Here is a 13,356-nt window from a genome sequence, read left to right on the forward strand (position 1 = left end):
ACAAAAATAGATTGATTACTGTTTTGAAGAAAAATTATAATAAAAAGATTAAAATATCCAAAATTTTTTTTGAGAAACCAATAAACTATTCTAAATAGGATCTGAGTTTGTAATAGCGATTATTTTTTTTGTCTAATGTTGTAAGTGGCGTTTTTAACTTTGACCCGGTGTTATATTGAACTATTCCCTACAAATAAATAATCCAGTTAACGACTCAAAGTCACGTTACAACAGGAAACATAATGACAAGAAGCAGAAAATACCGAGAAAAGAGAGAGCAATTAGTAGCAATATTAACTGTTACGCAGCCATCAAAAGAAACATTTATGGTCATGTGATAGCATTTTTAAAACATAGATAAATATTAGCGTAACACCGGTCGCGTCGTCTGCAGCTTGTTATCAGTTGGTGTCGAAGTTAGTTTGATCAGACAGGATATGACATTTGCTTTATGTCCAACCTAGACATAAAACAAAGTGGCAGTTATTCCTTTGTTCCAGGAAAACACAACGATGGATTCGATGTGGAAAGATCCTCTAATAAGTGGCTTTAGGCGAATGTTTTATTTCGTAACACCAAATGAAACCTCGTTTGAGAAAGCTGAAGATGTACCTCAGTACATTAAAGAAGTAAGTATACCAAAGAACGGGTCAAAGTATGGATATGTCTAGCTTTATTTCACCACTAAAAGTAAATCTGTTTTCTTCTGGTATGTCAACACGTACACTTACATGTCCAATAGTATGATCTGGGGCTGGATGAAAATTAATCAAGAATCAATCACAGGAAGTAAAATTTCATCAAACTTTAAATTCTGGTAGACTTATTATGGATTTTAGCATAATATCTTAAAGATATGGGTATTTTCATGTTATAGCAAGTAACATCCAATGTTTTTAATTGTGTAACATGTAATATGATAAAGCTTCACAGATATGTTGTTACTGCAGCACATCACTTGTATTTACAAAGTAAATATTTCAGACAAATAATTTTCTTCATTTGTATTTTGCAGAAACTAATAATTTTCATTTAAAGGCAATATAGTAACATTCAGGTAGCATATGATGTACAGTATTAGTCAGTAACATTTGTATTTTGTTAACTTTTGTTGTTAAAGACAGTAGTATAGGGAATGGGGGTTCTAAAACACTTTCAAAAAAAGTCTCTACAAAGCCTTATTTACTAAATAAGGCTTTGGTTGGGTCCTTAGCTCTTGCTACTATTACCCCTACTACTTAACGTGTGTTGGAGGTAACACTGTGCCTATGTCACGTTTATATCGATGAAACAGTTTAACGTGAACCGCCTATGATCTCTTTGGTGTTCATAATAAAGGCTTGTTGGGCTTTTTGTATCCCCTGTTCTATGTACTTTTTTTTCTCGTCCTCACTGATAGCAGACTTACGAGATTTGGACCGAATATCTTGTTTCATTCCGTTATATTTTGTGAGTTCAGAGAGGATTGAACGAAACTCCTCTTCTGAGATCTTACTATCAGAGAGTGCCGTGGAAATACGCCCACTTACTGTGTTGAGCTTTGCTTCGGCCAAAACCTTGATCTCGTCGTGTTTCAATGCCTTACGATGAAGTCTGCGTGATACTAACTTAAGCGCCAACCCTGCCAACCCTGCCACCCCAGCTGTTATTTCAATACCTAGCACTATAGGTGCGGCCACGATGGTAGCTAACAACCCAACGCCTGCCGCCCCTAGTCCCATGCTGGTTACCATAAGGGTAGTGTCAGCCCCGTCCACGATATTGAAAGCTCTATAGTACTTTTTACATAGTGCTTTCCGCGTGTCACGGTCTTGTTCTAGTTGGCGTTTCACATCACATAACTGCCTCAAGCGGAACCCATCTACGGTTTCCAGCGTCTTCGCTACTTCCTCTACGACTGGGTACAGACCCATCCTATAATATATATTATGAAAGATATTTTAATTGGGTTTCAGTTAAAAGTCTATTAATGAATTTGAAGTCTACAAGATCTAGATTATTAGTCAGGGTAATAGGTGAGAGTCTAATAGAATTTCCTGTTGTAATAAAAACCCCACTGAGGCTTATTAAGCGGTTTATAGGACCCGCGGGGGTATCCTGTTGTATAACAATACGACAATATTGGTCTCGGTGTTCGTCAAACCAGTGTATTGACACCCCGGGTAAAATTTGGTGTGCTCTTGAGGTGTTTTCATTGTCTAAATAGGAAAAGAAGACTTCTATGATGAGTGTGAAAGGGACTAATATTCTATCAAGATATATACTATAAGCATTATTGCTAAATGTTAATTTATTTTTTGCTACAGACTTTAACCTATGTTTTTCGGTATCAATAGTTATCATGCGTAATTCCCTCTCCGGAATGAAATCCCCGACCCAGATACCGTTGTTCCTAATCTTAGAGATCAATATATCTGCGCCTAATGTGATATAAGGTGAGGCGAATGTTAAGTTGATCAGCCATTTGGGCTCTTTAAAATCTGATAACGACACCCGTCTGTACACGTTGTCTTTGAAGTGCAGGATATATAAGGTGTCTTCCTCACCAGGCTGATCGAATCCCTCCGTATCTCCTAGGTCGTTAAGCGTAGTGTTGGGATGACTGGTCATTATTATACTATTACGATATAATTTCCAACTGGTTTTCTGATAATAGTTCAGGGGTGAACTTCATACCCATGAAGTGTATGTTGTCAGGCAGGAAGATCTTGGTTAGTGATATCTTGTTTTCCACGATCACGTTGACCCCCTGCAGACTGGTGTTGGAGCCGACACCCACCCGCACGTAAACGTTGCAAACTTGATACTGGTGTCGTTTCCCCCACCCGAGTTTGATTCCCTTCACGATCTCGACATCATTCCCCGATGGTTCCCCTAGGTAGACTTTGATGATCAGTGTTGAGTTTGCCGGTAGACTCTCTAGTATACTGACCACGCCTTCGAATTCAGACACCAACTGCAATGTCACGTTTTGTATGGCCGGTTTACTCGATAGCATGTGGGCTGCCATAGTGTCGAGTGGGCTGACGACTACGCTACGTCTCTGAGTTGGGACGTAAGCCACGAGCAGGGTTCCATTGTTCACGACTTTGTTTAGGTGGTTGTCTTTGTTATCCGTGAACACGTAGGGGGAGCCGAGCCTAATATTGAGAAACCAGTCGTTATCGGGTAACAACACCCACTTGTCATCTTCGGTGAAGACGAGCATATATGGCTTGTTTCGGGCGACGGTAGTGCTCTCAACATCGTCTAAGTCGAACAGTTTACCCCCGAACGATGGGTATATTATCCAGTTATTACCGGTGTTGACAAGGGCGTACTTAGTGTTGACTGTTGCTCTTGTGGTATCTACTATATCACTTAGGGTTCCACCAGAGGTGACTTCAACGCGTTTGTAAATGTTGTTTTTCAGTTGCAAGGCGTACGATTTACCATCTACTCCGGGAGCGTCGAAACCGCGCGTGTCTCCGAGGTCGGAGATCCCGATATTGACGCATTTTTTCACTCCGGGCCCTTGTGCGCTGGTCATTTTACGTGAAGCGTTAAGCTGAGGTATCCTATATTTACAGGATTATGATTTATATCTAACACCGATATTATCAGCTCAGGTATGTTGCCCTGGGTTAATCTCTTATACTGCCGTGGTGAAAACGACTCGGTTCTACCGTCGTTGTATTTCTCAGTTTTCACCGGCACTGCTCTCAGTATAGTGGAAGGGTGACCTCCTTGAATGTTGTACGTTGTGCTCACCTGACCGAGATGAATGTACAGCTCTCGGTACGGTACTAGATCGGATAACTTCGTGCCTGTGACGGTTGTTGTTGGTTTTATCTCGTCAGGAGACATACCGAGTATCCTCGCTAATGGTCGGCCGAGCCTCAAGGGGTTTCTTCCGTTGTTGATTAACACCACTGTACCGTTTGAGTCGTTCATCTTGAGTTCGGCTCCCAGGGGTTTGAAGACCTCGTCGTTTAGAGAGCACACGCTGTAGTAGCCGTCAGTTATCTGGCTGCGAGTTCCACTGACGAACAGCTTATTGTTGCTGGCGTTGATGTTAGTCCATTGCGGTAGGTAGGTGATATCGCAGAGTGCGACTTCTAGTTGGCCTGACGTATTATCGATCGTGTGCGTCAGCTGAACGGCCTCACCGCTCGTTATTCCTGGAAGTGTTATGTACATATTATAATATATAATTTATATATTATAATATGGACTTAGCACACTTGAAAATCGTGGTGGTAGGTAGTACGGGGTTTAAAACAACCTTTATTAATATCTTTGAAAACTATATCGTGACCGTTTATAACGCGCAGGCGGTGGTAAACTGGAATCAAAACCCAATGCAGTTTTGGCAGAACCAACTCAACTTTGCTGTGTGGTGTGCGACGACAGGGTCGGGTGTGACACTAGACTACGGTATAGACGAACTGAGTAAGGCAGTCATTTTGTTTCATATTTATTATCAAACGAGACGAATATTGAAGGAAATAAGTGCTCCTCTTCCCCAAGATAAAGCGTGGAGTATGACGAATAACCCCTATGATAAACGCGCTTATGAACGTGTTTGTGGGGAGTTTGAGATTCCAACGAATAAAGACTTTCGCCTTCCTGGTGTGAACCATGGTCTCGGTATAGTTTACGTGTACTTCTACAGGTCCGGAACATATATGGCCGGTTCTGCAGATGGTACATACAACCCAAACCGTCATACATTTACAGGTCCCACAACGAATGAAAAGATCCATGTCAGCTACATAAAGCAAACCAATCCTGATGCAGCCACAGCCTGGACTAAAATGATCTCAAAAACATCGAAAGAATTCACTCGTGCTGGTACAATACGCTTGAACGACTCAATTCGAACGTACGTGTGGGCGCTGTTGGGTGCGCAGTCGATGACGCGTTCCAACATCCTCGGTAAGGGAACTGCTTACGACGCTCAGAAACAGTTCGTTGCCAACGTTGAGGATGCTATCAATTCTCCAGTTGATCTCCCGCGGGCCATCGAACGCTACCAAAACGTGTTAGAATACGCCAGATCGAAAGTCAACTACGTGTTCGGCGTGGGGCTGTACATGGCTCCGAGTGATATGCAACTGAGAGTAAAAAAAGTGGTGGGTTATAACAACAAAATAGTCATAGCCACGGCGGATCAAAAGTTGGGTATCAACCCCGATATTAACACCCCCTATATCCCACACATCCCACCACGTGAAACGGGTATAGTGGCGCCACCCCCGGAGTCTAAAGTTCAACCAACACCACAGGAGGTGGCCCCTCATATTCAGGCCTCCAATCAGCAGCACATCGATAGTAAAACGGCCCTGGTGGTTGGTGGGGTAGCTTTGGGACTTATTTGGTTAAAAATTTCTTAGCCGCTACGTACACCAGACCCGCCACGGCGACGATGGCTGCCCACAGGTTTTGACTGAGCCACGTGGCAGTTTTAGCCAGAGCGCCCAACAACCACGAGACGATACTACCCAGGATGCCGGGAAGGGCTTCGGCGGCTTTACCAGCCAGTTTAGCTAGGCCTTCCCCGAGTTTTTTTATCCAGTCTTTAACACCACTTGAGGTTCCGCCACTTGGGGTTCCGCCGCCGGCAGGCCCCACAGTACCCCCTGTCAGTGACACCACCAGGGTTGATATGATGAAACCCAATGCAGTCAGAATGCTGGCGATGGTGATCCCTTGCTCCCGGAACAATATCCGAATCCTGTCTGCTAATGTGGTGTCTCGGTAGAGGACTTGATTGATGGTTTCCCGTATACGGCTGACCTTGGATCGAAGCTTTTCTTTGAAGGAGGATGCTGTCTCCAGCCAGGTCTGCCTTTCCTCTTCCAAATTACGTATTCGTTTCTTGATGGTGGCTTTCAGAGCCTCGTCCTCAGTTTCACCGAGTTTGTCCTTTTCATGGGCGATGTGGTCGTCTATCACGCTAATTTTGGCCGTGCTTTTCGCGAGATGTCCGCTATTGGTTTGCATCGTCAGATCCAACCCCCGCAGTTCCCGAAAGGTAAATTCGAGACCCGGGAAGGGCTTGTTCTCGTAGTCGGCCAACACCTTTTTAATATCATAAGTCATGTTTTGATCTGATGTGGCGTCCCTGATGTCTTGCAGACCTTGACGGACCTTCGGAGGAAGCTTAGGTCGCGCGCCACCGTAATCTATGAAACCTAGTTCATCGCGGATCAAGTCACTCCCATGTTTACTGCCCAATGTTGATAAAGCAAGCGGTTCTCTCGTGCGTTTATTCACGAGATCGATCTCCGGGCGAGCCTTCAAACGCAGCTTGCCATTGCTATCGATGGTAAACTTGGAATAGTCTCGCCACAGCGGCTTGAGTTTGGATTTATTTTCAACTGCGTTGTAATAATCGTCGACGGCCTGCCACGTGAGTGCGCCACCTTGCGAGAATGAGGTCTCCTGGTCATCATCGAATGCCTGGGCACTATCGCCCCGCATATCATCCATAGGTATGTCTTCATCCATTAGTATTAAAAATATATTTCCTTTATATAACAATGTACGGTAGAAAATTAGATCCTTTCAGAAGATTGAGAGAGCCATTAGGAGCCAGAGCCGTGCGCCAGTCGGTGACCATCACCAACAATCCCAGCAAGATAGACCAGAATCAAACTCTGCTGGTTAGATTTCCAAACCTTGGTGAGAATGACCTCATTGTACCAGGCACTGTTCGACTGGCGTTCAATATCACGTTGACCTCCGACAACGACAAACGCGAGCTAGTGCGGAACGTGGGTCGAGCTATCATCAAGAAAACGACCGTCAAGATCAGCGGTAACGAGGTGCTGAGTATCGACGACAGCGACGTGTTTCACTGCTACGGGGATCTCTGGAAAAGCGAGGGAGAACGAGTCAATGATGTGTACCAGGGTATCAGCAAATCAACCCGGTCGCGCATAGGGTATGCCTTCACGCCAGACAAGCTATCGGACGGTGAAAAGGCCATCGCTCGAGCATACGGGAATCGATTCTGCGTGCCGCTCGACTTCGAGTTGCTCACGGGACACGCGCCGTTTTACCAGGCCGCGCTGGGTGATAGGCTCGAATACGAGCTCACGTTTAACGACTATAGCAAAGTAGTGCGTACGCCGAACGGTGATGAGGCCAGTTATGCCATAGACATCTCTCTGGAGTTCGACATGGTCACTAGCCCGGAGCTGGCCAGGCAGGTTCGAAGCCAGTACTCTGGGAAGATGGCTATCCTGTACGATCGCGTACTGAGGCATAGATCAGTCGTGCGAGATAAGAGCGACACTGTGTGGAATATCAACCTGAACGTGCCGGCGCGATCGATGAAAGGTATCCTGGTCGTCCCTGTGGAGGATTACGAGCCATTCCAGAGGGACAGCGAGAAGTTTTTCAACCCCGAGATTGAAAAGGTGGAAGTGACCATCGAGGGCGTGCCCAACCAGCTGTTCAGTCATGGTATGAGACCACACCAGCAGTGGGATGAGATAAAAAAGCTACCAGTGGGGACCCCACATTATATAACAAAGGACCTGGACCTCGGCTCCGTGCAGATCGGTGAATACCTGACCACCAAGTACGCCCTATGGTTGGACATGCGATCCACGGATGATGATAAACTGCACGGTAGCGGGCGCCGTATAGATAACGGCAGCGAAGGGATAACCATCCAGATTACTAAGAAGGCTCAACCCGCTGGTAAGTTGAAATTATATCTGTACGTTATTATGGACGCGCAACTTAATATAGACAATGGGAGATTCGTGCAAGCCATCTACTGATGGGGGGTACCCCCCACTGCCCACTGACCCACACTGCGCCATAGTGTGCGGGCAGACTGGCTGTGGGAAGACCGTTTTCGTGTTGGATATGTTGGAGGGTTACTACAAGGATGTGTTCGATAACATCGTTATCATGTGCCCTACTCTGAGCATGAATAAAACGTACGCGCGACTTTGGGTGATGACGGACCCGGACGTACACAAAATCGACCCTGGAACACGCCTGCAGGACTGGTTGAAAGCTCTTCACGAGAAATTTAAAGGGGAACCGACGCTGTTTATACTGGACGACTGCAGCGCTAATCGCGAGATAACAAAAAAGAGAGACATGCTATCGTACCTGGCCTTCTCCGGCCGGCATGCAAATCACAGCGTCTGGGTGCTAACGCAGAAGTTCAACTCGGTGTTGAAAGACCTCAGGGAGCAGACGCGATGGGTGGCCTTATTCGAGGAGTGTTTGAGAGAGAACGATGTGATGAGCAAATTAGAATGGGAAAGGGTGAAGAAACAGCTCACTGAAACTAAACACGCTAAGCTCGTGCTCAAGACCGACCAACCAGTAGCATATAGAGTGTGCTAAAGCTTAGCAAAGCTAAGCAAAGCTAAGCTAAAGCTAAGCAAATGCTAAGTATAGCTATGATATTTGAAGTGTTTGTCGTGTGCAACTTAACCTTCATTTCTCTGTGTTTTGTCTGCATCGGGTATTATATAGTTAAAACTAAATCTTACTTGTTATATTATAAGATGGAGTGTGAGGAATTGCTCGAACAATTGTTGGTACCTGAGGGTGTGGGGGTCTCCCCCACTGATGACAAGCGAGAGAAACTGGTGGCGTTGGCTGTTGGCGGCAAAGCCAAACATTACTTTGGAGACTACACTCCGGATAAAATTCACAAAATGTCAGCCGAAGAAATCGATAAGCTGTACGCTAGATACGAGTCCCGGCTCGGAGCAGAAATGACAAAGACAATAGAATCGGCTATGACCCAGATATACACCGGTATTGTGTCATACTTCCTTCCCATTCCACCAGAGCGCCGACTTTACCTGTGGGAGGACCTCGAGAAACGCCGTGAGCTCTATCAGCTGCGAGCTGTACCACAAATATGGCATGTTGTTGGCTCCAGTGACGGCGGCGATTATCACGGCAAAGCATTGTCAATTTGAGAGAAAGAATAATAATAATAGTATAGATGGATGCTGCTCCCGAGGTGACGGTGGGGGTACCCCCCACAGTGAGGGAAACCCCTCCCGAGGTGACGGTGGAGACCAGGGAACCAGTGGGGGAAGTGACCCCTTCACAGGAACCCCCAACAGTAACCAGGCAGAAGAATCCTAAGAGAGTAGCTGCCGGTTAAAAACGGTGGTGTAACCAACATAAAATTATCAACCCCCGACTGTTGTTGGCCGTAGGTGCTGCCGTGGTTATAACATGGTTATACGTGGGGGTACCCCCCAACAGTGAGGTGGTACCCCCCAACAGTGAGGTAACCCCCACTGTCGACCCGCATATCATGTTATAATTTTAATATTTTTATATCATATACATAATGTCTGAGGGGAAAACGTTCGTCAACGACGCATACCACGCCACAGTGGTCGCCAGTCTAGCCGTAGGGTACGCTCGGTTGACTAAAATGGTGCTTAAACAACCAACTATCAAGCTAGATTTCAACCTGCAGGATATGGGTATGCTCATAATGAACCTTGGTATGGCGATGGCTACAAAAGACATCCTAGTAAAACAAGGGATAATACCTGAAAATATAATGAAATAAATATAGGATGGCCACGATAGCTATGATGGTCGGTGGGGCGTTAGTGAATGCCCTGGCATTTTCCGGGAGTAATTTCCTCTTCTCGAAACTACGAGATGACCACGCGGCTGAAATACAGGAAGAAAGGAAGCGGCACGATCTCGCTACTGAGAACTTACAAAAGGCACAGGCCGAGTACGCTAAAAAACGCCTCCAGAGGATCGATTTCATTAACGAACAACTCCAGCGTGAAAACCATGCCGTTCAAACATTCAACGATGTCGATGAAGCAATGAAAGAATACTACCTACTAACTGGTAAACGATTGGAACCGCTCAATAAACCCACACTCGCTCAGTACTACACACCATCCAAGGGACAAATGAATCGTGAACTGGGCTTCATAGTGTTGGGTATAGCAGCTACTGCGTTGGTTGCGAAGCAATTAAACTAAATACCCATATAAGTAAACATGAGACCCGCTCCATACCGATGCGAATACATACTTATGGGGAAGACCGAGGCCTGTGGTAGGAAATGCAGGAATCAGGGGTTCTGTTGTTTCCATATGGGAAGTCCTAACTACACGTGTTCTGTGTGTGGTATCGGGGTTAAAGGGCACTACTGTCTATGTAAAGCTCACGGAGCGAACGTAGTCAGACATCAACTCATCTACGAGAATAAAAAGGGCTACATAAAAGAACGTAGGCGACTGTTCAAGATAGACTCCAATTAGGTGTAAACTATGACTACTGTACGCGAGCTTAAGCATATCGCAAAACACCGGGTATTCTCGAATACGGAAGTTGAGATTACTAGGTTTAGAAGCTCAAGCGAACACGGGTACACATGATACCTCGCTGAAAGAAGACTTACGAGAATTGGTGACGAAAATCCTCACCTAGTTTTGATTGGCGGCTCTCTTAATACCAAATAAAATATTTACAATACTATATCCAACAGTGCGAGTACTGGATTCACTATATTTTTTATCAATGTGACCCAATTAGACATTGGTTCTCTTAGGTGTAAACACTATGACTACTGTACGCGAGCTTAAGCGGGTCGCAAAACAGAGAGGTGTGATCGGGTATTCTCGAATGCGCAAGTCAGCATTGTTGAGATTACTAGGTTTAGAAGCCCCTACGGTAAAACAATTAAAAGCTCAAGCAAAACAGCTTGGATACACGGGTTATTCAAACCTGGGGAGAGCCGGGTTAACCGCATTGTTATCACATGCCCCCGTAGCAAAACCTCCCACTGTAAAACAACTGAAAGCCGAGGCACACGATTTGGGTTTAGGCGGGTATTCCCGTATGAGGAAACCACAACTTTTAGAATTATTACGACAGAATAGAGCTATTGACCTACAGTTCGTGCGCACTGAGCGCGCTGTAGGCAACTATTTGAGAGGTTGGCACATGCACGTTGATAGAAACATAGACATTACAGATATCAAGCCTCTGATAGCTGATAAGGTCAACCAGGAACTAAATAACCTAGGAAGTATCAAGTTTCAGATCACAGTGAAAATGTCGCTCGATAAGCAGGTTGGGAGTACCACTGAGTATGTTCAGCCTTACTTCTGAGGTAAACAAGAGGTTGTCACACATACAGAGACCATTGACGCATCAATCGATACCAGTTTTCAGCAGATACGAGAATACCTAGAACGCTACACACACTTGGGGTCTGGGTGGGCTGTAGATAAAATCGATAATGTCTATCTAGACATAGCTAACTACATACCATTCAGAGGCGGATCATACCTAGCCTTGCCCCCCTACTATAGGAACAAAAATGCCATAGTAAACGTTAAGAATAGAGGAAACGATTGCCTGAGGTTAGCTATCAGGTCAGCCTTATTTCCAGCTGACACTAATCCGAACAGGTCTTCTAATTATCCTCAGGATGATGGGCTCAACTGGGATGGTATAGATGAACCCACCCCCATATCCCAGATCACTAAAGTAGAAAAACAGAATAATCTGGCTATAAATATCTTTGGACACGAAGGTAACACAACAATAGTACACAGGGTCAGCGAAGTGAAGGATCGCCAAGTTATCAATATATTCATGATCCAGCGAGGTGACAAGTATCACTACACATGGATAAAACACTTTAGCAGGCTGTTGTATGACCAGTCGGCACACAGAGAAAAGACCCACTTCTGTGAACGATGCCTACATGGCTGATTTATTAGAATCCCACCGGGAGGATTGCCAAGGTGTGGGGCAGACGGCCATACGAGTCGACATGCCTAAGGAAGGTGATAATATCCTAAAATTCGGTAACCACAAGAACCAAATGTCTGTGCCTTATATCATATACGCCGACTTCGAAGCCTTGGTGGTGAGGGATTCCCCCAGTGGTGCCGCCGGCGAGGTTCCCAGTGGTAGCTTTACCCACAAAACACAAGAGCATAAAGCCTGTGGGTTTGGATACATTGTCGTCCGTTGTGACGGGGAAACGAAAGCTCCGGTAGTGTATAGGGGCCCTGACGCGGCTGAAAGGTTTCTAAAGTGTTTGCAGGAGGAAGAAAAAATTATTAGGAATGCATTGTATAGAATCGCTCCCATGCGTATGACCCGAGTCGACAGGCTAGCTCACGCTAGTAGCACTAACTGTCACGTGTGTGACTCACCACTTAACGGTGATTCGGTGAGAGATCACTGCCACATAACTGGTAAGTATAGAGGCGCCGCTCACAGCGCGTGCAACCTCAAGCTTAAAATCAACCCTAAGACAATAAACATCCCCGTTGTCTTTCACAACTTGAGAGGGTACGACTCACACTTGATCATGCAGGCCATCGCGAAAATCGATGGTAATATAACGTGCATCCCCAACAACATGGAGAGATACATCTCCTTCAGCTTAAACGGACTTAGGTTCATTGACTCGTTTCAGTTCCTCCTGTCGTCACTCGACAGTCTGGTCAAGGCCAACAATACCTTCCCTATCACCGATCGATACACAGACGCCGAGACTAGACCCCTGCTTATGAGGAAGGGTGTGTACCCCTATGAGTACATGGATAGTTGAGTCAAGTTCACCGAGACCAGACTACCCCCTATTGACTGCTTTTATAGCAAGCTGAATGAGGCGTCCGTCTCACGAGATGATTACTCGCACGCGACTAACGTATGGAATAAACTGGGTTGTAAGAACCTGGGTGATTATCACGACCTGTACTTGAGGACAGATGTACTGCTGTTAGCCGACGTGTTTGAGACGTTTAGGCGAACGTGTTTCAAGCAGTATAAACTCGACCCCGCATGGTATTACACCAGCCCAGGTCTGTCGTGGGACGCCTTGCTTAAAAAGACCGGAGTTAATTTGGAATTGCTCACAGATTACGACATACACCTATTCATTGAGAAAGGCTTGCGAGGTGGGATTTCCATGGCATCCAAACGATACGCGAAAGCAAATAATCAATACGTGAAAGGTTACGATCCTAACAAGCCAACCAATCACATTCTCTACCTCGACGCATACAACCTGTATGGCTGGGCCATGAGCCAGTATCTACCTACAGGGGGATTCGAATGGGTACCCCACGTTGATGTTATGGAGGTTGCACCAGATTCGAACAAAGGTTATATCCTCGAGGTTGACTTAGGGTATACCAAGGAATTACACACATCGCACAACAGCTACCCCCTGGCCCCCGAACGTATGAGGGTTAACCCAGACTGGATGTCTGAGTACCAACATAACTTGTTAGGTGGGCGTGTGACAGACGTTGAAAAACTCGTGCCTAACTTAATGAATAAGACCAAGTACATCGTTCACTATCGCAACCTACAGCTGTACCT

General features: G+C 45.6%; 1 protein-coding gene across 1 annotated transcript in view; it reads left to right on the plus strand.

Moving 5' to 3' along the window:
• The first annotated feature begins 386 nt into the window (after positions 1-386).
• The window catches only part of LOC137298151 (alkylglycerol monooxygenase-like), a 31,603-nt gene continuing 18,633 nt past the window's right edge, over positions 387-13,356 (plus strand). Inside the window, exon 1 of the mRNA XM_067830263.1 lies at positions 387-629. Within this exon, the coding sequence (XP_067686364.1) occupies positions 513-629 (117 nt within the window). The 5' untranslated portion in view covers positions 387-512. The remainder of the gene's footprint in view (positions 630-13,356) is intronic.

This window comes from Haliotis asinina, chromosome 10, assembly GCF_037392515.1.
Source record: "Haliotis asinina isolate JCU_RB_2024 chromosome 10, JCU_Hal_asi_v2, whole genome shotgun sequence".
Classification (NCBI taxonomy): Eukaryota; Metazoa; Mollusca; class Gastropoda; order Lepetellida; family Haliotidae; genus Haliotis; species Haliotis asinina.